Here is a 21,485-nt window from a genome sequence, read left to right as displayed (position 1 = left end):
AGGGCAGGGAGGGAACTCAGTCTGCTGGTGCCTGGGGCTGTGCCGAAGCTGCCAGAAGGGCTACTCTGCATGTTTATTTGGGGTCAGAGTGACTATTCACTCGTCCCGACGGGCAAACCGGGTCTTGGGCCAAACGATGTGTTGAAAATCACAAGGCCCAGTCAGGCTGCAGGTTCAGTTTGGCTCTGGTGCCTGAGCTCTCTGTGACCTTCCTCTGCGTGTTTCCTGATGGTGACCCCGCTCTGCAAGGCACAGTCCCCCCCCCCCCCCCCAGCCAAGTCCAACCTACCCGGCCTGGGCGCCTGCACTTGCCCCCACCCACTGCGGCCGCTCTGGAGGACGGGTTTGGTGGCCGACCCTGCTGATGACCCTGCGCTCCCGCTTCAGGGGATGGTCCCTAAAGATTGTTCGCCCACGGGCACGAGCCCAGGGCGCACGGTGCCCGCAGCACCCGGCCAGCCGGCCCGCCCCGCGGCCCTGGACCCGCCGTGTCCGGCAGCACCCGGCCCTCCCCTGGCGCCCCGCTACCTACATGTCCGCGGGGACGCCGCAGTCCGCGGTGAGGGAAAAGGATCCTTCGGACACGGCCAAGACCAGCGTGTGCCATTGGTTGTCCATCAGAGCGGGACTGAGGAAGGTCACGCGGGTTTGCCAGGCCCCCGCCGCGTCCTGGCTGAGGAACAGGAAGTGCAGCCTGGTGGGCGAGTACCGCAGACCCAGCAACAGCCCGTCAGACTCCTCCGTCACCACAGTGAACAGGTATTCGTTCTTCTGCAAGAGAGAGCGGGGCAGGGGACGGGGCAGGTGAGGGCGGGGCAGGGGAGGGCGGGGCAGTGCAGGGCGGGATAGGGGAGGGGGAGAGGAGAGGGTGGGGCAGGGGAGGATGGACAGGTGAGGGCGGGGCAGGGGAGGAGGACAGGGGAGGGTGGGGCAGGGGAGAATAGTGCACAGGAGGGGGGCTGGCAGGCGGGACAGGGGAGGGGGCAGGTGAGGCAGGGCGGGGCAGGTGAGGGTGGGGGAGGGCTCAGGGGAGGAGGGCGGGGCAGGTGAGGGTGGGGCAGGGGAGGGTGGGACAGGGGAGGGCGGGGCAGGGGAGGCATTGACAGGTGGGGGGGGCGGGCAGGGGAGGGCGGGGCGTGGGAGGCAGGATGGGTGAGGGAGGATAGGCAGGGGAGGTGTGGGAGGGGAGGTGTGGCGGGAGGACAGGGCTCCCAGGGCAGGGCCTACTGCGGTGACCAAGGTCTGTGATCCACCAGATCCCTGCTCCAACCTGTCAGGATGGCCGCTATCAGAATACCAGAAACTAGTGCCGCTGAGGATGTGGAGAGATCGGAAGCCGTCCGCCCTGGTGGTGGGATTGCCAAACGGCATAGCTGTTCTAGAACACAGCCCGTGGTCCCGGAAAAGTTAGTATAGGACTGTTACGTGTCCCCGCAAGCCCACCTCCGACGCCCGACAGGACTGACAGCAGGGTCCCCGAGAGAGGCACCCACGTCGGCAAAGGTAAGTGCGGTGAGATGTGCTCTAGCCATACAGTGAATATCACCCAGCCTTACAAAGAGGCTTCAGCGTCCACACGCACGAACCCGGGGGACGTCACGCTGAGTGAAGTAAGCCATCACCAAGGACAAATACCGCACGGCCCACTTCTGTGAGAGACCTAGTCCAGTCACGTTCAGGGGCGGAGCCTGGAACGGGGGCGCCAGGCCTGGGGAGGCGGGGAAGGGGGCCGGTCGGGGAAGACAGAAAAGTCTGCACAAGGACAGCGGGATGGCTGCGCTGAAATGGACACGGAACGCTAAGGCCAGCCGCACGTGGTAGACGCATCCTTGATTATCCGTCGTTGCGGCTTAGGGTCTACTGCTTCCCAGCCTAACACAGGGAAAGGGGCCACGGCATGAAAGTGACCGGCCGGGTGCCAGGGCCGGGGGAAACTCTGCACTGTGGTTTCTGCAGCGAGCCTCGGCCAGGGGCACTGTGACCAAACCCGTGCAACCGTTCCGCTGAAGAAATTAAAGCCTCCCTGGCCCTCGTATTTAACTTAACACCTAAGCCAGTAAAATACACTTAGCGTGGCCTGGGTTATGTGGCCTGTGTGCTGAGGGACACGCGTGGCCCCGTTAGTTTCCACGGTGGGATGCCCCGCCTGCACTTACCTTCCACAGGGGAGGGAGTGGGGGTGAGGCGTGGAAGCCAAACCCACTAAGTCAGGACAGAATCCTCACATGGTGACGGTTGGGACCTGGGCAGGTGGCCGGGAAGGAGCACTGACCTCGCAGCTATGGCACCTGCTGGGACCGAATCCCCACGTCCCCCTGTTCTGCCTTTGGGCACTGGGCCCAGCAGCACGGAGCTTCCTGGGCCAGGGCGTGAGTCCCACCCGTGGCCCTGCCCACACGAGGTAGGCCTGCCTCTGGGACTGCTCAGACCTTCGTTCCTAGAAATGTTCGTGGCTGGAGGAGACCGTGTCTGGGCAAAACCCTGGGGTCCCCGCACCCCCATGAAGGTCAGATGAAAGGAAAACAAATCGGCCAGTGCAGTGAGTTTATTGGGCTTCCTGAAGAGGTGCTGACAGGTTAGGAGTCAAAGCCAAGTGACCCAAGCAGAGAAAGGGGGAGGGAAGGACAGGTGACCCAGAACAGGTGCAGGTGCCTCCTGGGAGCAGAAGCCCCAGGAAGCCACGGGGTTAGCGTTCCTGGGAGGCAGGAGGTCAAGGTCAGGTCAGGAGAGTGGACACATGGGGGACCCCGTCCTGGGTGGAGGCAGCCACCTAACACAGGTAGGACTGACTGAGGGGTGGCCAGGAGGACCACAGTAACCAGGTGGGACCTGAGCCCAGCTGGCGCTAAGGGGACATGCCCATCAGCAGCAGGACTGGCCTGAGGCGGGGACGCAGCAGGCAGGGCGGGGGCACACGGGGCGGCAGAGCAGGGATACACTGGAGGAGGGTCTGCAGCAGGGGCTGGGCTGGCAGCAGGAGGGGGCTGAGCAGGGGGAATCCTCACAGCACACAGGGGTGCAGCAGACAGGCTTGCAGCAGACAGGGGTGCAGCAGACAGGCTTGCAGCAGACAGGGGTGCAACAGACGGGCTTGCAGCAGACAGGGGAGCAGCAGGTGGGCCTGCACACGGGACGGCAGAGCAGGGACACGCAGGAGGAGGGTCTGCAGCAGGGGCTGGGCTGGCAGCAGGAAGGGGCTGAGCAAGGGGAGTCCTCGCAGCACACAGGGGTGCAGCAGACGGGTTTGCAGCAGACAGGGGTGCAGCAGACAGGCTTGCAGCAGACAGGGGTGCAGCACACGGGCTTGCAGCACACAGGGGTGCAGCAGTCTTCCTGGCAGGGGGAGGAGGTGCAGCAGGACGGCTGGCAGCATGAAGAGGTTGTGCAGGGGGAGTCCTCACAGCAGACAGGGGTGCAGCACACGGGCTTGCAGCAGACAGGGGTGCAGCAGACGGGCTTGCAGCATGCAGGGGTGCAGCAGTCTCCCTGGCAGGGGGAGGAGGTGCAGCAGGACGGCTGGCAGCATGAAGAGGTTGTGCAGGGGGAGTCCTCACAGCAGACAGGGGTGCAGCACACGGGCTTGCAGCACACAGGGGTGCAGCAGATGGGTTTGCAGCAGACAGGGGTGCAGCAGACGGGCTTGCAGCACGCAGGGGTGCAGCAGTCTCCCTGGCAGGGGGAAGAGGGGCCGCACAGGAGGGTCAGGCAGGGGGCCGGGGCGCAGCACGGGGGCTCGCAGCAGCTCTCTGGGCAGTCGTCCACCTGCCAGGAAGAGTCGGGGCAGGAGTCCGAGGCCCCGGGCAGGCAGACGCGGCTGCCATAGCTCAGGTCGCTGGAGCTGACGGACAGGGTGGACGCGGCCATGGCGGGGGCGGTGTAGCTGCAGGAGGGAGTGTGTGTGAGTGTGTGTGTGTGTGTGTGTGAGTGTGTGAGGAGCTCCAGCTGTCTGTCGGCTTTTATACCTCCCAGCTGTGTGTTGTCACCAAGACTTCCCTTTCCTTGTTGGTGTTTTGACTGAGTCCTGAGAGTGTTTATTACTTCTGGTTTATTTACACTAAAGAGTTTGCTGCTTGGAAAATGCCTGTCATGGTTAAGGACTGGCTTGGCCCCTGACTACTTTTGGTTCTCTAAGCAAACACCACAGGAAAACTCTAGAGTCCTGGAGCCCACGGGCATGCAGCCTGCTCACTGCCCAGTGTGGCCCTGATGCCCGGGGGTTTGCGGCGGTCCAGGTGAGCACCATGCATCCCCGGGTCAGCGAGCAGAAGGACCGGAACGCCGGGACAGGTCTGCCCATCGGCTGCAGGACGTCCGCACACCGAGTGCTGAGTGGAGGCCAGGCAGTCAGGAGCGAACGGGAAGGGGACAGAGTGTCTCAGCGCAGAACGACAGAGATGGACTGTGCAAAACCTAAGAGAAATGATGTGCACAGCATCCAACGTTCATCAGATGAAGCTTTCCAGGAAGACCGATTGACAAAAGGCAACATTTCTCAGACAGAGGGAGATGTGGTCTTCGGAGGTGGAATCTGACCAAACGTGGGATGAGATACACAGAGAATGCTGCACGTCGGGACACACTGGTGAGTTGTCTTACACCAAACCTAAAGAAGCATCCTGGAAGCTTCCAGAGAGATCGGAAGTGATTGGAAGCCACTCAGCGAACCGAGATGCCTAAAGACCTGGAACCACATCTGCAAAGCTGGAGGGAGATGGGATTGATTACGCGGCAGCACTGAGCCCTCTGGTGCACGGGACGGGAAGGTTCGCGGCTGCTCCGAGACCCTGCTACTCACGCACCGTCTATGAACGCAGACGGGACTCCGTGGGCCAGCAAAACTCGGTGCAGAAACAAAGGGAAGCAGAACATAACAAATAATCAAGAGCAAAAAAGAAAAAAAATCAGCAAAGAGCAGATTGCAGTCCTCGACGTCTTCAGGGGGAAGAATTTTGGCCGCTTGGCCTTACAGAATCTATAGAGCAACTGTTCGCTGTCCCACCCCGCGTCCCTCTACGTTTCACTCGTTCTGTGGCGGCACCATGCGGAAGCCCCTTGTGTTCCCCATCCCAAACCCCTGCCACCACTGACTCTCAGTCACTACAGTTGTGTCTCTTCTAGAATGTCCTATGCATACAGTATGCAGCCTTTCGGGTCTGGCTTCTTTCATTGAGCAGAATGCACTGGGCTTCACGCATGTCGTGAACTGACAGTTCTCTTCTCTTTACTGCTGAGTGGACTCCACTGTATGGACGTACCACAACTTGATTATTCCGTCGACGGGTGAAGGACATTTTCTTTTTTTTTTCTTCTTTTAAAAAAAAATTTTTTTTAACGTTTTATTTATTTTTGAGACAGGGAGAGACAGAGCATGAACGGGGAAGGGTCAGAGAGAGGGAGACACAGAAGCTGAAACAGGCTTGAGGCTCTGAGCTGTCAGCACAGAGCCCGACGCGGGGCTCGAACTCACGGACCGCGAGATCATGGCCTGAGCCGAAGTCGGCTGCTTAACCGACTGAGCCACCCAGGCCCTCCCGGTGAAGGACATTTTCATTGCTTCCTGCTTTTGAGGGTTATGAACATGCTGCCACAAACATCATGTGCAGGTTTTTGCAATGCAGCGAGTCTTTATTTCTCCAGGGTAAGCACCTAGGAGTGGCGTCGCTGGGTCACAGGGCAAGAGCCTGTTTAACGTGATAAAAAACCACCAAACTACAGGGCACCTGGGTGGTTACGCATCTCTCGATCTCAGCTCAAGTCATGATCTCACAGTTCGTGGCTCCAAGCCCTGCCTCGGACCCTGTGCTGATAGCACCGAGCCTGCTTGGGCTTCTCTCCCTCCCTCTCTCTCTGCCCCTCCCCTGCTTGTGCACGTGCTCTCTAAATAAATAAATAAATACCAGCCAAACTGTTTTGCACCGTGGCTGTGCCTTTTTGCGTTCCCTCCCTCCCCAACAGCACGGAGAGCTCTAGTAGAGCTCTAGTCGCCGTGTATCATTGCCAGCACTTGAGGCTGCCGGCTTTCTGTTAAACAGTAGCCATTCTAATCGGTGAGCAGGGGTATCTTCCTGTATTTGCCTCTGCATTGCCCTGATGACTAACGGTGTCGAGTGTTTATTTGCCATCCATGCGTCTTTTTGGTATTTCTGCAAGGGTTCAGGCCCCTCCCTTCTGTAGGTTTTCTTGACATTGAATTTTGAGAGTCCTTTAAGCACCGCGGATGCATACGGTGGACCTCCAGCTAACACGGGAGTTACCGTCAAACATTTGTGTATAACTGTGACTCCCCAAGACCTTAACTGTTTCTTGCCTGCTGTTGACCGGAAGCCCTACTGGTCATGCACACGGTCGATGGACACGGATCTGTATGTTGTGTATCTCTTACCGGCTTTTTTGAGGAGCAATCAGAGTTAATATGGGTAAAGTCCAACTTATCAATTTCCTTCTTTTTCAGACCATGTCTTTGGTATTAAACCTAAGAACTCCGCCCAACACACGGTCACAATGTTCTCCTGTGTTTTCTTCTGCAAGTTTAAAACGTTCACATTTTACATTTAGGCCTAGGATCAATTTTGATTACATTTTTACACTAAGTGTAAGGTATGGGTCAAGATTCACTTTTTTTTTTTTGCATATGGACATCTAGATATTCCAAACACACTGTGTCACTGATGTGTCAGAAATCAGTTGCCTGTTTTCATGTGGGTGTGTGTGTCTATCCTGTTTCATTAATCTGCACGCTTCTGTCCCTTTGCCGACATCACATTGTCTTGATTGCTATAGTTTTAAAGCAGATCTGGAATCAGGTAGTGAAGTCCACCAACCCTGCTCACCATCTTCACATGGTTTGGGTAGTGGAGCTTCTTTGCCTTTCCAAATAAGTTTAGAATTAGCTTGTTCACAGTGACAAAAATCTCTTGCTGGGATTGCCTTGAATCTGTGGATCAGTCTGGAGGTAACTGACGTCACGACAATTACCCGACTGTAACCTAGAACATAGACGAGCTCTCCGTTTATTTACGTCTTGTTAAATTACTCCCATCGGTATTTTTTTTATCATTCTCATGCACACATTCTGTGAGATTTATACTTAAGCTTTCATTTTTCACTCTGTTGTAAATCAAACTTTTAAACAAAAATGTTCAGTTTCAATTCTTTATTGCTATTATATACAAATGAATTGGGGCTCCTGGGTGGCTCAGTCGGTTGAGTATCCGACTTCAGCTCAGGTCGTGATCTTGTGGTTTGTGAGTTCCAGCCCCGAATCCGGCTTCTTCGGATTCTGTGTCTCCCTCTCTGTCTGCCCCTCCCCTGCTCACACTCTGTCTCTCTCTCTCAAAAATAAGTAAAACATTTTTAAAAATATTAAAAAAAAGAAATGAATTAATTTGGGGGCACCTGGTGTCTCAATTAAGCATCCAACTTTGGCTCGGGTCATGATCTCGCAGTTTGTGAGTTCAGCCCCACATCAGGGTCTGTGCTGACAGCTCAGAGCCTGGAGCCTGCTTCATCTTTCTCTCTCTCTGAAACTCCTCTGCTTGTGCTCTGTCTCTTTCTCTCAAAAATAAATAAACGTCAAAAAAAATTTTAATAAAAAAAATAGATGAATTAATTTTTATTATTTTAGGCTTACATACTTCAACTTTGCCAAACTCTCTTATATTTCTGGGAGTTTTTTGTATATTCTTGGGGGTTTTCTATGTGGATGATCATGTCCTCTGGGAATGGAGACAACTGCATTTCTTCATTTTCAATACGTATGCGTTTTATTTCTTTTCCTCACTTGTTGCACAGGTAAGTCTTCAGTGTGATGTTGAACAGGAACAGTGAGAGAGGACATCTGTATCTTCTTCCTGATCTTTAGCAGAAAGCATTCAGTCTTTTACAATTAAGTATGATGTTGGCTGTAAGTTTTTCATAGATGCCTTATATCAGGTTCAGAGTTTGTTCAATCATTCCTAGTTCACTATAAACTTTAAAAAAGTTAAACAGGAGGGAATGCTCCCCAACTCATCTTATGAGATTTATAATCCTGTGACAACAAAGCCAGGCAAAGACACTACAGGAACAGAAAACTACAAAACAATATCCCTTATGAACATTGATGCAAAAATCTTCAATAAAACACTAGCAAATTGAATTCAGCAGCAGAGTAAAGGAATTATGCACCACAACCAAGGAGGACCTATTTCTCGAATTTAAGGGTGGTTCCACATATGAAAACCAGTCAATATAATAGCCAACATTACCAGAATAAAGAAAAAAGTACACGATCATCTCAATTGATGCGGAAAAAGCATTTGAAAAAGTTCAACACCCTCTCACGATAAAACACTCAACAAATTAGGAGTAGAAGGAACTACCTCAACAAAATAAAATATATATGTGAAAATCCCACAACAAACATCATACTCAACAGTGAAAGACTGAGAGCTTCTCCTGTAAGATCAGGACAGACAGAGATGCCCACTTTCACTGCCTCTATTCACCACAGGACTGGAAGTTCTAGGAGAATAGTTAGAGAATAAAATACAGTAGCCCAAATTGGACCGGAAGAAGTCAAGTCATCTCTGTTCACAGACGCTGTGATCTTATTTGTGAAAAACCCTAAGGACCCGTTAGCACTAGCAAATGAATTCAGAAAGACAGCAGGATACAAAGTCAAAATTCAGTTGCGTTTCCATACATTGCTAATGAACAACCCCAAAAGGAATTTATAAAACAATTCCATTTACAATTGCACCAAAAAAGAATAAAGTAAAACGAATTAACAACCATGGAGGTGAAAGAGCTGTCCTACGAAAACTACAAAACATTGCTGAAACACAGTAAGGAAGACAAATAAATGGAAAGGCATTCCATGTTCAAGGATTGGAACACTCAATATCGTTACGACATCACTGTCATCTCAAGCAATCTACAGATGTAACACAATCACTAGTGAAATCTCAGTGAGGTGTTTTACTGAAACCTAAAACCCCATCCTTAAATTCATGTGGAATCAAGGGATCCTGCATAGCCAAAACAATCCTGAAAAAAAACAAAAACAAAAACAAAGCTAGAGGACTCCCACTCCTTGATTTCAAAACTACAAATCTATAGGAAGGCAAACCATAAGAGACTCTTAAATACAGAGAACAAACTGAGGGTTGATGGGGGAGGGGAACGGGTGATGGGCACTGAGGAGGGCACTTGTTGGGATGAGCCCTGGGTGTCGTATGTAAGCGATGAATCATGGGAATCTACTCCCAAAGCCAAGAGCACCCTGTACGCGCTGTATGTTAGCTAACTTGACAATAAATTATATGGAAAAAGAAACCACTACAAAGCTACAATAATGAACACAGGGTGATACTGGCATAAAAACAGACATACAGACCAATGGAATAGAGTCCGGAAATAAACATATTAGGTGAAATCATTTTTGAAAGAGCACCGAGTCCATTCAATGGGGAAATGACAGTCTCTTCAGCAAGCGGTGCAGGCAAAACTGACTATCCCCAGGGACAAGAAGGTAAGTGGACTCTTACCTCACACCATACACAAAAATGAACTCAAAATAGACCCATGACCTAAAAGGAAGACCTAAAACTATAAAACTCTTAGAAGAAAACACAGGGCAAAAGCTTTGCAACATTGGATTTCGCGGTGATTTCCTGGATGTGACACCAGAGGCACAGGCAACATACGAAAAATACAAAAAGTGGCCTTCACAAAAATTGTAAATATTTTGCATCAGAAGGCAATGCCAATGGAGAAGAAAAGGTAACCTAAATACAATGAGAGAAAATATCTGAAAATCGTGTGATAAGAAATTATATATAACACGTGTAGAGAATTCCCGAAACTCAACAACAAAAAACAAAACAACCCAATTCCAAAATGAGCAAAGGACTTGAATAGACATTTTTCCAAAGAAGAAGTACAAATTACGTGACCTATAAGCATGTGAAAGAGGCTCCACGTTACTGATCACTAGAGAAACACAAATCAAAACTACCATGAGAAGCCACCTTACGTCCATTAGGGTAAATATATATATATACAATATATAACATAATATTTATATAAATGTAAATACAAGGAGTTAACCACATATATTATATAGAATATTCACGCAAATAGAAACACAACGAGGAGATAACACGTAATCTACATACGTAACAAGGAGAAAATACAAGTGTTGATGAGGACGTGGACAAACCGAAGTCCTCGCGTGTCGTTAGTGGGAGAGAGAAAAGGCCCAGCTACCGTGGAAGCTTGTGTGGTGGTTCTTGAAGGAGTAGCAACGGACTTACTCTGTGGTCTGGGGATTATACTGGGAGTATGCTCAGAAGAACTGCAAGTAGGGATTCGAAGAGAGGCTTGGACACACATGTTCACAGTGACCCCGGTGCCCTCAGCAGATAGATGGATGTGCAGACGTGGCCCGTCCACACCGTGGAACGTTATTCAGCCGTAAAGGGAAGCAAGTCGGACTAGAACACGGATGAGGCATGAGGACGTTGGGCCGAGTGAAATGTGATTCCACTTATGTGAGGAGCTTCAGAGACAGAAAGCAGAAGCGTGGGCACCAGGGCCGGGGAGGGGACACGGCAGAGCACAGAGGGTCTCAGGTGGGGAGACCGCTGGGACGGGGCCTCTTCTCCAGCACTCTGACCCCAACACTGTCTGCCCGGGCTTTTCCCAAGGCCATCTATGGAACTCGGGGTCCTTGGAGTTCCGTGCGGTTCGCCCTCCTGCACGGGGGCTGGAGATCCTGTCCAGGTGGTGAGGGCACCAACAGTGACAGGAACCTTGCTTATCTCCCTCACAAGTGCACTGGTTCTGTGCATCTTGGGCCCGGGATCTGACACCCTTGCTTCATGATCTTGTCAACTTTCAGAGTTGGCCCAGGTGGGAAGGAATCCCATCCCTGTTACCCCATCTTGGCTGGAGCACTGCCTCCCCCGCTCCATCACCTTTCTGCTAAATGGGGAGAGCCCGTGGGAGGAACACAGGACGACCCCAGGCCCATAGAGGATGTTCTCCCTATGGGAGAACTCCCTGGAGCACCCAGACCCACTTGTCTGGGGCCGGTTTGCCCAGATGGGGCTGTGGGTGGAAACGGGCCAGGGGCTGAGGACCCCCAGACCATGACCCGTGTGCAGGTGACCAGCCTGGGAAGCCCTGAGCACTGGGCCCACCGGCACGGAGCTTCCTGGGCCAGGGCGTGAGTCCCACCAGTGGCCCTGCCCACACGAGGTAGGCCCGCCTCTGGGACTGCTCAGTCCCTCATTCCTAGAAATGTTCGTGGCTGGAGGAGACCGTGTCTGGGCAAAACCCTGGGGTCCCCGCACCCCCATGAAGGTCAGATGAAAGGAAACAAATCGGCCGGTGAAGTGAGTTTATTGGGCTTCCTGAAGAGGTGCTGACAGGTTAGGAGTCAAAGCCAAGTGACCCAAGCAGAGAAAGGGGGAGGGAAGGACAGGTGACCCAGAACAGGTGCAGGTGCCTCCTGGGAGCAGAAGCCCCAGGAAGCTTCGGGGTCAGCATTCCTGGGAGGCAGGAGGTCAAGGTCAGGGCTGATGGGTGGCCAGGAAGACCACAGTCACCAGGTGGGACCTGAGCCCAGCTGGCCCCGGGGGGACATGCCCATCAGCAGCAGGACTGGCCTGAGGCGGGGCCGCAGCAGGCAGGGCGGGGGCACACGGGGCGGCAGAGCAGGGACACGCAGGAGGCTGGGCGGCAGCAGGAGGAGGCAGGGGCGCAGCAGGCGGGGCGGGGGCACACGGGGCGGCAGAGCAGGGATACACTGGAGGAGGGTCTGCAGCAGGGGCTGGGCTGGCAGCAGGAGGGGGCTGAGCAGGGGGAATCCTCACAGCACACAGGGGTGCAGCAGACGGGCTTGCAGAAGACAGGGGTGCAGCAGGTGGGCCTGCACACGGGGCGGCAGAGCAGGGACACGCAGGAGGAGGGCCTGCAGCAGGGGCTGGGTTGGCAGCAGGACGGGGCTGAGCAGGGGGAGTCCTCGCAGCACACAGGGGTGCAGCAGACGGGTTTGCAGCAGACAGGGGTGCAGCACACAGGCTTGCAGCACACAGGGGTGCAGCAGTCTCCCTGGCAGGGGGAGGAGGTGCAGCAGGACGGCTGGCAGCATGAAGAGGTTGTGCAGGGGGAGTCCTGGCAGCAGACAGGGGTGCAGCACACGGGCTTGCAGCACGCAGGGGTGCAGCAGTCTCCCTGGCAGGGGGAGGAGGTGCAGCAGGACGGCTGGCAGCATGAAGAGGTTGTGCAGGGGGAGTCCTGGCAGCAGACAGGGGTGCAGCACACAGGCTTGCAGCACACAGGGGTGCAGCAGTCTCCCTGGCAGGGGGAGGAGGTGCAGCAGGACGGCTGGCAGCATGAAGAGGTTGTGCAGGGGGAGTCCTCACAGCAGACAGGGGTGCAGCACACGGGCTTGCAGCACACAGGGGTGCAGCAGATGGGTTTGCAGCAGACAGGGGTGCAGCAGACGGGCTTGCAGCACGCAGGGGTGCAGCAGTCTCCCTGGCAGGGGGAAGAGGGGCCGCACAGGAGGGTCAGGCAGGGGGCCGGGGCGCAGCACGGGGGCTCGCAGCAGCTCTCTGGGCAGTCGTCCACCTGCCAGGAGGAGTCGGGGCAGGAGTCCGAGGATCCGGGCAGGCAGACGCGGCTGCCATAGCTCAGGTCGCTGGAGCAGACGGACAGGGTGGACGCGGCCATGGCGGGGGCGGTGGGGCTGGAGGAGGGAGTGGGTGTGGGTGTGGGTGTGTGCGTGAGTGTGGGTGTGTGCGTGAGTGCGAATGTGTGCCGGGTACCCTGGGAGGCCATGGCTTTTATATCTGCCCTGGGCTTGTGTTGTCCCCACAGGAGCCTCACCCCCTTCCTTGTTGGTGTGGTGCCAGGTCAGGGAAGCCACATTAGATGAGTCAGTTGCCCAGGAGGTTCTGATGACCGCCTGACTGGGGTCTGGCCCTCGGGGAAGCCGGGGTCCCTGTGGGGAGTCAGGGAAGTGGGTGTCTGTGCTTCCCTGTGGCAGACGGCCGTGACAGCCCCCCATGGGGCTGCTTGTGGCTGCACCGGGTTCCGCGGGTTACGTGGGAGAAAGGTGCAGACCTGCTCCCACTGCCCCAGCGGGCCCAGGAGGACATCAGGTCCCCTGGGGGGGCCACGTGCTGGGCGGGAGCAGAGGGCAGCGTCGCAGGCACCTGGTGCCACCGGGAGCCTGGGGTCATTGGTCTGTCACATGCACACCCGCGGCCGAGGTGCGGGAGTGTGGCCGCGGGGCGCGAGGGTCCCAGCACACAGACAGCAGCCCCAGGAGGGAGGCAGGCAGCCGGGGCGGGTCTGTCTCTTACGCCCATGGGTGCGCGGTGCTCCCATGGGGGAGGCGGTGTGGGTGTCACGGAAGCAGTGATGACAGCACAGGACAACTCTCAGAGATTTTGGTGATTCCGTGGCATTGACGGGGATCTGGGCAGTGCCCTGGTGTAAGCTCGAGGGGTGACGGGGCCACAGCAGGGGACAGCGTCTTGTGCCAGCCAGGAGGCGGACGGCGGGTCTGCAGGATCCTGCCCTGGCGTCGGTGTCCCCCTGATAGAACCCAGCAGTGAAGCCACGTGGGCCTGGGGGTTTCTACGTGGATCTGTTTGAAATTATAGATTCACCAGAAGTTATAAAAAATTATACTGGGTGCTCCTGTCGCCCTTTACGCACTTCCCTCAGTGACAGCCACTTGTGTAACGTTAGCACAAGTCACAACCAGGAGATCGGCCACCCAAGATCCCACCACATTTACCCACATCGGTGTGTGTGTGTGTGCATCTCCGTGTGCGTGTGTCTCTGTGTGGGCACGCATGTGCCTCTCTGCAGTGTTCGTATTTGTGGATCATACGGCCACCGCGGTCAGTGTGGGCGCGACCGGAGGCCCCCTCCGGCGCCCCTGACGGCCACACCCAGCACATGCATCCCTGGCCGCGCACGCCCGCCTCTCCACCTCTCCTCCTTGGCTGTACCGAGGCCGTTGCCGAAGGGGAATCACGCAGCAGGCCACTGTCGGAGGTTTTCTCGTACTTGGCTCCTTTGAGACGCAGGCACGGTTCTGTGGTCCGATGTTCCGTGCCGCTTTACGGTTCGCCTGCTGAAGGACGGGTGGGCTGCGGGAAGGTTCTTACGGCCACATCCAATGTCTTTAATAGAACGGGGCTGTTCGGGTTATGTATTTCCTCTTGAGTGGAGAAATACGTTCTTGTCCATTTCACTGGGGTTGTCGAATCCACGCACGTCACGTGGCTCATGATGTCCCCTCATCACACTTCCTGGGGGGTCCGGGGGCCTCCAGTGACGCTGCTCCCCTCACTGTCCGTGTCAGCGATCGACAGCTTCTCTACCAGTACCTTCTTTGCCTCTCCCTTCCTTCTCTCTCTGCAAGGAGCATTAAGGGACTAGAGCGGGACGCTGTGAAACTCCACGACGGGTCTGGGTTCGTGGAGGGGCTGAGATGCAACCGTGGGGGTCCCAGGGCGCAGGACCGGTACGCTGCTTGGCCATTCGGTCTCCATCGATATTCCACTCACGCACAGGTGGCCTTCAGCAGGTGCCCGTGCCCTCCACGCCCACGGCTGAGCACAGCACCCGCTCACCCCAGGACGATGCCCCAGAGCACACAGTGTGGACAGAGAGAGCACATCTCCTGAAGACTGCGCGAGAGTGATGGACACTCATGGATCCACAGCAACGCTCAAAAGAAGACGTCAGGCAACGTGGGATGCAAGAAGGTATGGTCCCAGTGAACCCAGAACAGAAAGTCATCGTGTGCAGGTGATGGGGGGGGGGGGCGGGAATTCAACGTCTTAGGAGAAGACCCCCCAAATAGCACTAATGACGATGTTGGTGACATTAGCTACCATTTTCTGAGTCAGTGGGGGCTCTGAGCATTTCACATCTGGTAACCCACTTAATTTTCACATCAACTAAGTGACACGTCATTCCATACTGCGAATGAACAGAGGAGGGAGCCTGGGCACAGAGAGGTTAAGCAACCTACTCAAGGTCACGCAGCCCAACGTGGCTGAAGCGGGACTGAAGCCAGCGCATACGGGATCTACGCTCTAACCGGGACTTCCTCATTCCTAACAAAATGGTGGAAGACAGCAAGTGTTCAAGGAAATTGAACACCAAGCAGCTGGATTAAAGACTCACAACAGAGGCAGGAAACAGCAATCATGTCAGCAGTCGGAAGGACAAATGCTGGTGGTACCCCCAAAACACAAGAGAACACCCACAGATGTGGTCAGACAGCATGTAACGCACGGACGGGGTGTTCAGCAGAGACCAAACACGATAACCCAGTGGCCAGAGAGGGAGAGGAGCAGCTAAGATCAAAACAACAGTCAAAGAAATTTAAAAAGGGTTGGGGGGGGTGCCTGGGTGGCTCAGTCGGTTAAGCGTCCAACTTAGGTCAGGTCATGATCTCTTGGCTTGTGAGTTTGAGCCCCGCGTCAAGCTCTGTGCTGACAGCTCAGAGCCTGGAGCCTGCTTTGGATTCTGTGTCCCCCCGCCCTCTCTGCACCCCCCTCCTGCTCATGCTCTCTCTCTCTCTCTCTCTGTCTCTCAAAAATAAATAAACATTAAAAAAAAGTTAAAAAAAAAACAGTCAAAGAAGTAACAGAGCGTGTGCTGCCCGGAGCTGAATGGACAAGACGTGTGCGTGTGGGCTGGAAGGACTTGTGAGTTTCAAGAGCATCACGCACTTTGAGTCAACCCTGCACACATATTGCTGAGTTTTTACAAGTTTATTTTTTTTTATGTTTATTTTGAGACACGGAGAGACAGAGCACGAACAGGGGAGGGGCAGAGAGAGAGGGAGACACAGAATCGGAAGCAGGCTCCAGGCTCCGAGCTGTCGGCACACAGCCCGACATGGGGCTCAAACTCATGGACCGTGAGATCATGACCCGAGCCGAACGAAGTCGGACGCTTAACCGACTGAGCCCCCCAGGCGCCCCCTCTTTTTCACTTTTAAATGCGGCTGCTGGGATGGCTGTAATACATATGTGGCTCGTACCATGTTTCTGTCAGACGGTGGCCCTTCAGATGATCCCAGAAAGCGGAAAGGCGTGGGGCGCGGCCAGATGGTGGGAGAAACACCCAGTTCCGTCTCAAGGAGGAATTTCTCTCGCCGTATCATCGATTCGTGACTCGACCAGTTGAAACACAAATGTGAAGGGAGACTTAGACATTCACGAGTGTGACTGAAAACAGGATGTGTGTCTTTCAAAACAGCAGGGAAAGTAGAAGAAAACATCCGTGGTGGGTATTTTAAGGACAAGAAGCAGCAGAAACAAAAAGAAAATGCCAGCAGGCGGGGCTCAGCCGTGGGTTTCGAAGGCCATTGCATCTGTCAGGGCAGGGCGCCTGGGGGGCTCAGTCAGTTAAGCGTCCAACTCTCGACTTCCGTTCAGGTCATGAGCTCACGGGTTGTGGGTCTGAGCCCTGAGTCGGGCTCTGCGGTGACAGCTCAGAATCTGCTTGGGATTCTCTCTCTCTCTCTGCCTTTCTCTGCCCTTCCCCCACTCATGTTCTCTCTCTCTCTCTCTAAGATAAATAAACTAAAAAAAAACACCCAAAGTACATTTCATCTACTATTTTTTATTAGGCAACAAAACTCTCGAAACGGTTCGTCATATCTAAACCCAGAAAGGCGGTGGTACCATCACGACCCAAGGAGCCAACAGGGCCTTGAGGAGTGCTTGGCCGGGTGCCGCACTCAGCTGCCTCCCGCCTCCTGCTGAGGTGCCGCTGACCCGGAGTGGGGACCGCCCGCCTCCTGCACGTCGGGGGCTCACTGGGCAGCTCTCCCCGCCGCCCGCCCTCCCTCGGGGGCCCTCCGACTCTCCGGTCAGGTTTGTACACACCCGCCGTGAAAACCACGAGGGACAAATGAAGACACCGTGGCTGACAGGGAAGGGCCCCTCGAGAATTAAGGGTCCACAAACGACAGGGGGACACACACGATCCTTCCTGAGAGTCGGGGCGTCACGGGGGCTGTGCCTCACCTCCGGGAACCCGTGGGCGAGCGGGGCTGACCACCGTCCTGCTGGTGGTCAGAGCCACAGACAGAGAGCTGCTCACGGCCAGAGGGTGCCGGGCGCCCCGACCCTTTCTGTGCCTGCCCCCCCCTCCCCACCAGCTTGAGAAGCCTTCAGCTGGTTCTAAATGAAGAAAGAAAAAACCTGATGGAAATCAAAGGGCACCGATTACAGGAAGGCACGCTGAAACTTGAAAACAAGCGAGTGATTTAGCACACTCCTCCAGTGAGCCCCAGGTGATGTCCTGCGGGGTGGGTGCCGGCCGCCCGGCCATCGGTGAGTGTGGGGCCAGCTGTCCCCGTGAGGCCCGCACACCTGACGTCCGCGGCCGCGAAGGCTCGGGCCCTGCTGATCCACTCGGGGCTGCTGGCTGTTCACAACCACTTGAAGTGCTGGATTTCGGGTACAGTTGGTGAGACTAAAGATGCCATTCCTCTCTTCTTATCCTGGGTCAGAGCCCAGGGAAGCACCCCTGCTCTGATCCACAGCACTTAGCAGAACCCAGAGTCACTTTGGTCCCCAGGGCACGTGCCAGTCTGGCCGACTGGGACTCGGGAGTGAGCGGTTCTGGGGGTCGAAGGGACCGCAAGTCAACGGCAGGCGCCCGCCGGGGAGGGCAGAGGAAGAAGGGGAGGAGGGGTCTTCAGGGAGAAGCAGGATGGGGCCGGGTGCCTGGGCCGTCCTGGCAGGGAGGGTGGGGTGGGGGCCAGAAGCTGAAGCTCAGTGAGATGGGGCAGAGGAGGGGAGGGGCGGCGCCCAGGGAGAGGCCAGGCTGCTGGGTGGGTGGGTGTGGCTGTTCACCGAGCGACTTGGGGACCGGGGACGAGGGACAGGACACGCCCTGCACCACAGTGGGGGGGCATGTTGGCATCCACAGGGATCCCGGGTGACTGGCCGGCCAGCCATCCAGGAGTCACAATGTTTTGTGCCAGGAAACGCTCCCCAAGGGACACCTGCTTCCTTCTGACCGCAGGTTGGTACATCACAATGTTGCCAGGCATGGTTTCCCTCGAATGTGGCCCGAGGGCTTGTGAGGCCTCCCAGATGTGGCCCCTCCTCACTGGGGATCATCCGTGGCCCAGGGCACGTGCCTGCTGGGCACCGTGCCTGTAGGGCCGGTGGGAATCCCTCCTCCCCGTTTCTTCCAAGGTGACCTGCCTGAACACTTGAAATCCTGAGGGGACAGCCCAATGAGACCCACCATTTTCAGTACCCCAGACCCTGGGCTGTTGGTCCGGGGAGATGGTTAATTTTATGCGTCGTCTTGGCCAGGCCATCATGCTCAGTTGTTTGGTCAAACACATACAAACATTGCTGTGAAGGCCCAGACTGGTATTTACATCGGTCGGCTCTGAGTGAAGCAGATTATCTGCCATATGGTGGGTGGGCCTCACCCAATCAGTTGAAGGACTCGGAGCACAGACAGAGGTCCCCCAAGAGGTAGCCGGAGTCTATCAGCAGACCATCTCTGGGCTCAGGCTCCAACATCAGCTCATCCCTGGGAAGCCTGCCCTGCAGATTTTGGACTTGCCGGCCCCCGCACTCACGTGAACCTATGCCTCAAAACAGCCGCATGTTTATGCACACATCCTATTGGCTGTGTCTGTGGAGAATCCTGACCGACACGGGCTCCCGTCATCACCGCGCACAGCACTCATGTTCCTGGCGTCTTCACACAGAGGGACGCGCTCGCCCCTGTGCCGAGGGCCACGGGAGAGTGGCTGGCACCATGCATGCCCCCAAGGCGGAAGCTCTATTAACCGGGCCTCCTTTGTCCCTGGCAAAGGCTCAGGGCCCGACAGATGGCCCTCCGTCCCTCACTGGTGAAGGGCTCTAGGGGCCTCCCAGGTGGGTCGGCTTGTGGGGCTGTTGGGGGACAGCCAGCGCAAGAGGCCCAGCAGGGGGTGCGGGTGGCCGCCCTGCCCGACGGTGCTGTTGTGACGGACGCGACTCCAGGCCTCTCAGAGCAGCCCCGCCCGCGTGCAACATCGCAGCCCTTCCCTGCTGGCCGAGACGCGCATTCGAGGCCTTCGGAGGGGCTGACGGTGACTTTATTGGTTAACAGGTTGCTCACGTAGGACAGGACAAAGTGACCTCAATCCGGCTATGATAGAGAGGAGGACACCGGGTGACACACAGGGCCCTCGGGAAGCTGCAGCTGCCCTAGGGAGCCAGCCCGACAGTGAGGGCTCAGCCTTGTCTGCTGCGGTGGGCATCTGGGGGCAGAAGGAGACCCCAGACTGGGCTCGAGGCTCCGAATACTTTGGGTGGGAGTCCTAGTAGCAGTGGGGGGACGTGCCCATCAGCAGCAGGACTGGCCCGAGGCGAGCACGCAGCAGGCAGGGCGGGGGCACACGGGGCGGCAGAGCAGGGACACGCAGGAGGAGGGTCTGCAGCAGGGGCTGGGCTGGCAGCAGGAGGGGGGTGAGCAGGGGGAGTCCTCGCAGCAGACAGGGGTGCAGCACACGGGCTTGCAGCACACAGGGGTGCAGCAGTCTCCCTGGCAGGGGGAGGAGGGGCCGCAGGACAGCTGGCAGCATGAAGAGGTTGTGCAGGGGGAGTCCTGGCAGCAGACAGGGGTGCAGCAGACGGGCTTACAGCATGCAGGGGTGCAGCAGACGGGCTTACAGCATGCAGGGGTGCAGCAGACGGGCTTGCAGCAGACAGGGGTGCAGCAGACGGGTTTACAGCATGCAGGGGTGCAGCACACGGGCTTGCAGCATGCAGGGGTGCAGCAGTCTCCCTGGCAGGGGGAGGAGGGGCCGCAGGACAGCTGGCAGCATGAAGAGGTTGTGCAGGGGGAGTCCTGGCAGCAGACAGGGGTGTAGCAGACGGGCTTGCAGCAGACAGGGGTGCAGCAGACGGGCTTACAGCACGCAGGGGTGCAGCAGACGGGCTTGCAGCACACAGGGGTGCAGCACACGGGCTTGCAGCACACAGGGGTGCAGCACATGGGCTTGCAGCACGCAGGGGTGCAGCAGTCTCCCTGGCAGGGGGAGGAGGGGCCGCACAGGAGGGTCAGGCAGGGGGCCGGGGCGCAGCACGGGGGCTCACAGCAGCTCTCTGGGCAGTCGTCCACCTGCCAGGAGGAGTCGGGGAAGGAGTCCGAGGCCCCGGGCAGGCAGACGCGGCTGCCATAGCTCAGGTCGCTGGAGCAAACAGACAGGGTGGACGCGGCCATGGTGAGGGCGGTGGGGCTGCAGGAGGCGGTGTGTGTGTGTGTGAGTGTGTGTGTGTGTGTGTTTGTGTGTGTGTGTGAGGAGCTCTGGCTGTCTGTCGGCTTTTATACCTCCCGGCTGTGTGTTGTCTCATCAGCAGGCTGAGTGAAGCTCCCCTTCCTTGTTGGTGTTTGGTGTTCTGCTGAGTGCTCACTATGCTGCTTCCCAGTCCAAAAGCTGCTGGCTTGTGAGGCTCTTGAGTGGACCTCAGGCCATCCTGACCTGCGTTCGTCCCAGAGGAGAGACAGCAGAGATGCTTTGATGCTTTTGTGGAGACCGTAGCAATCAGGAGATTTTCTGGAAGCGACAGCCTGGGCTCCATCCCGTGGGGGACTGCCCGTGTAAATAGACCTTGTCTCCAAGGGCAGGGACGAGGAGGGGGGCAGTCCTGGAATCTGGGCTCTGAGCCAAGGGAGGGAGGCCCAGCTGAGGACAGGTCTGACGATGCTCGGCCGGCCTGGCCACGGGACAGGATGCACCGTGTGGGGTGATGCCGCTGGTTGCAGTGGGCGTAGATTGGACTCGCTCTCCCGGGAGGAAGTCCTGGGGCAGGTGTGAGGACAAAGTGTCCTGGGGGCAGAGACTGGCTCACAGAAGGGGCCAGGGTCACAGGCGTGGGCTAGCACCGTACGAATGACCGTGAGGGGCGACGTGTCTGCTTCACCGCTTCATGCCCCATGCTTGCTTCCACACCTGAGACCTAGTGAGCACGTAACACCCCACGTGGCCCCTCACGTCCTCGTGGACACTCGGCCATGGTACTCCAAGCTGCAGGCCTCCGGCGGGGGCTTGTTGGGGCCCAGGGGGCTTCAGGGTTTAAAGCCTCACTGACCCCTGATGGATGGGACTGGGGGCTCTGCCAGTCAGCCCTCAGTGGACAAATGTTATTATCTCAAAGAAATAGTGGCTTAAAACTTACCGAATCTATTGAAAAACTTTAATCTACACATCCAGGAGGCTCAACGCACTTAAATAAGTTACGCACAAAAGACCCGCAGACAGACACGTCGCGGTGAGGGTGCCGATGGCAACGTGGACCCACAGGAAAATGGGAAGAGAACCAGAAATGATGAAAAGGCCAGGAGAGCAAAAGCCTTGCATTTCATCCTTGTTTTCCTTTCTTCTCTCAGCTTCTTCGAAGTCATAAAAGGCATTAGGTAATAATTACAATACATTATTG

General features: G+C 56.3%; 4 protein-coding genes across 6 annotated transcripts in view; all 4 read right to left on the bottom strand.

The window, feature by feature from the left end:
* Window positions 1-21,485, bottom strand: part of TSPEAR (thrombospondin type laminin G domain and EAR repeats) — a 154,347-nt gene that overhangs the window by 26,005 nt on the left and 106,857 nt on the right. The window contains exon 3 of the mRNA XM_047847038.1: window positions 533-771. Coding sequence (XP_047702994.1) covers window positions 533-771 — 239 coding nt within the window. The remainder of the gene's footprint in view (window positions 1-532; window positions 772-21,485) is intronic.
* Window positions 2,863-3,864, bottom strand: LOC125159108 (keratin-associated protein 10-9-like). 2 transcript variants are annotated; one of them, XM_047847028.1, is made up of 2 exons: window positions 3,013-3,864; window positions 2,863-2,967 (listed from the first exon to the last, which is right to left on the bottom strand). In XM_047847028.1, the coding sequence occupies exons 1-2, from the start codon at window positions 3,862-3,864 to the stop codon at window positions 2,863-2,865; spliced, it is 957 nt and encodes a 318-aa protein (XP_047702984.1). The 2 variants fall into 2 exon arrangements, with proteins under 2 accessions (XP_047702984.1, XP_047702985.1); XM_047847029.1 differs by having other exon boundaries at window positions 2,863-3,000; window positions 3,073-3,864.
* Window positions 11,635-12,720, bottom strand: LOC125159104 (keratin-associated protein 10-7-like). The gene is made up of 2 exons (XM_047847025.1): window positions 11,892-12,720; window positions 11,635-11,756 (listed from the first exon to the last, which is right to left on the bottom strand). The coding sequence occupies exons 1-2, from the start codon at window positions 12,718-12,720 to the stop codon at window positions 11,635-11,637; spliced, it is 951 nt and encodes a 316-aa protein (XP_047702981.1).
* Window positions 19,390-20,268, bottom strand: LOC125159109 (keratin-associated protein 10-8-like). Of its 2 annotated transcripts, XM_047847031.1 has the most exons (2): window positions 20,085-20,268; window positions 19,390-19,886 (listed from the first exon to the last, which is right to left on the bottom strand). In XM_047847031.1, the coding sequence occupies exons 1-2, from the start codon at window positions 20,266-20,268 to the stop codon at window positions 19,390-19,392; spliced, it is 681 nt and encodes a 226-aa protein (XP_047702987.1). The 2 variants fall into 2 exon arrangements, with proteins under 2 accessions (XP_047702987.1, XP_047702986.1); XM_047847030.1 differs by having other exon boundaries at window positions 19,390-20,268.

The sequence above is a fragment of the Prionailurus viverrinus genome, unplaced genomic scaffold, assembly GCF_022837055.1.
Source record: "Prionailurus viverrinus isolate Anna unplaced genomic scaffold, UM_Priviv_1.0 scaffold_42, whole genome shotgun sequence".
NCBI classification, from domain to species: Eukaryota; Metazoa; Chordata; class Mammalia; order Carnivora; family Felidae; genus Prionailurus; species Prionailurus viverrinus.
This window is presented reverse-complemented; position numbering and strand designations above follow the sequence as displayed.

Coding starts and splice junctions, on each gene's coding strand:
- LOC125159108 (XM_047847028.1), bottom strand. CDS start 3,864: ATGGCCGCGTCCACCCTGTCCGTCAGCTCCAGCGACCTGAGCTATGGC. Junction 2,968..3,012: donor AGCCTGTCTGCTGCACCCCT/GTGTGCTGTGAG, acceptor TCCTGCTGCCAG/CCCAGCCCCTGCTGCAGACC.
- LOC125159104 (XM_047847025.1), bottom strand. CDS start 12,720: ATGGCCGCGTCCACCCTGTCCGTCTGCTCCAGCGACCTGAGCTATGGC. Junction 11,757..11,891: donor CACCTGCTGCACCCCTGTCT/TCTGCAAGCCCG, acceptor TGTGCCCCCGCC/CCGCCTGCTGCGCCCCTGCC.
- LOC125159109 (XM_047847030.1), bottom strand. CDS start 20,268: ATGGCCGCGTCCACCCTGTCTGTTTGCTCCAGCGACCTGAGCTATGGC.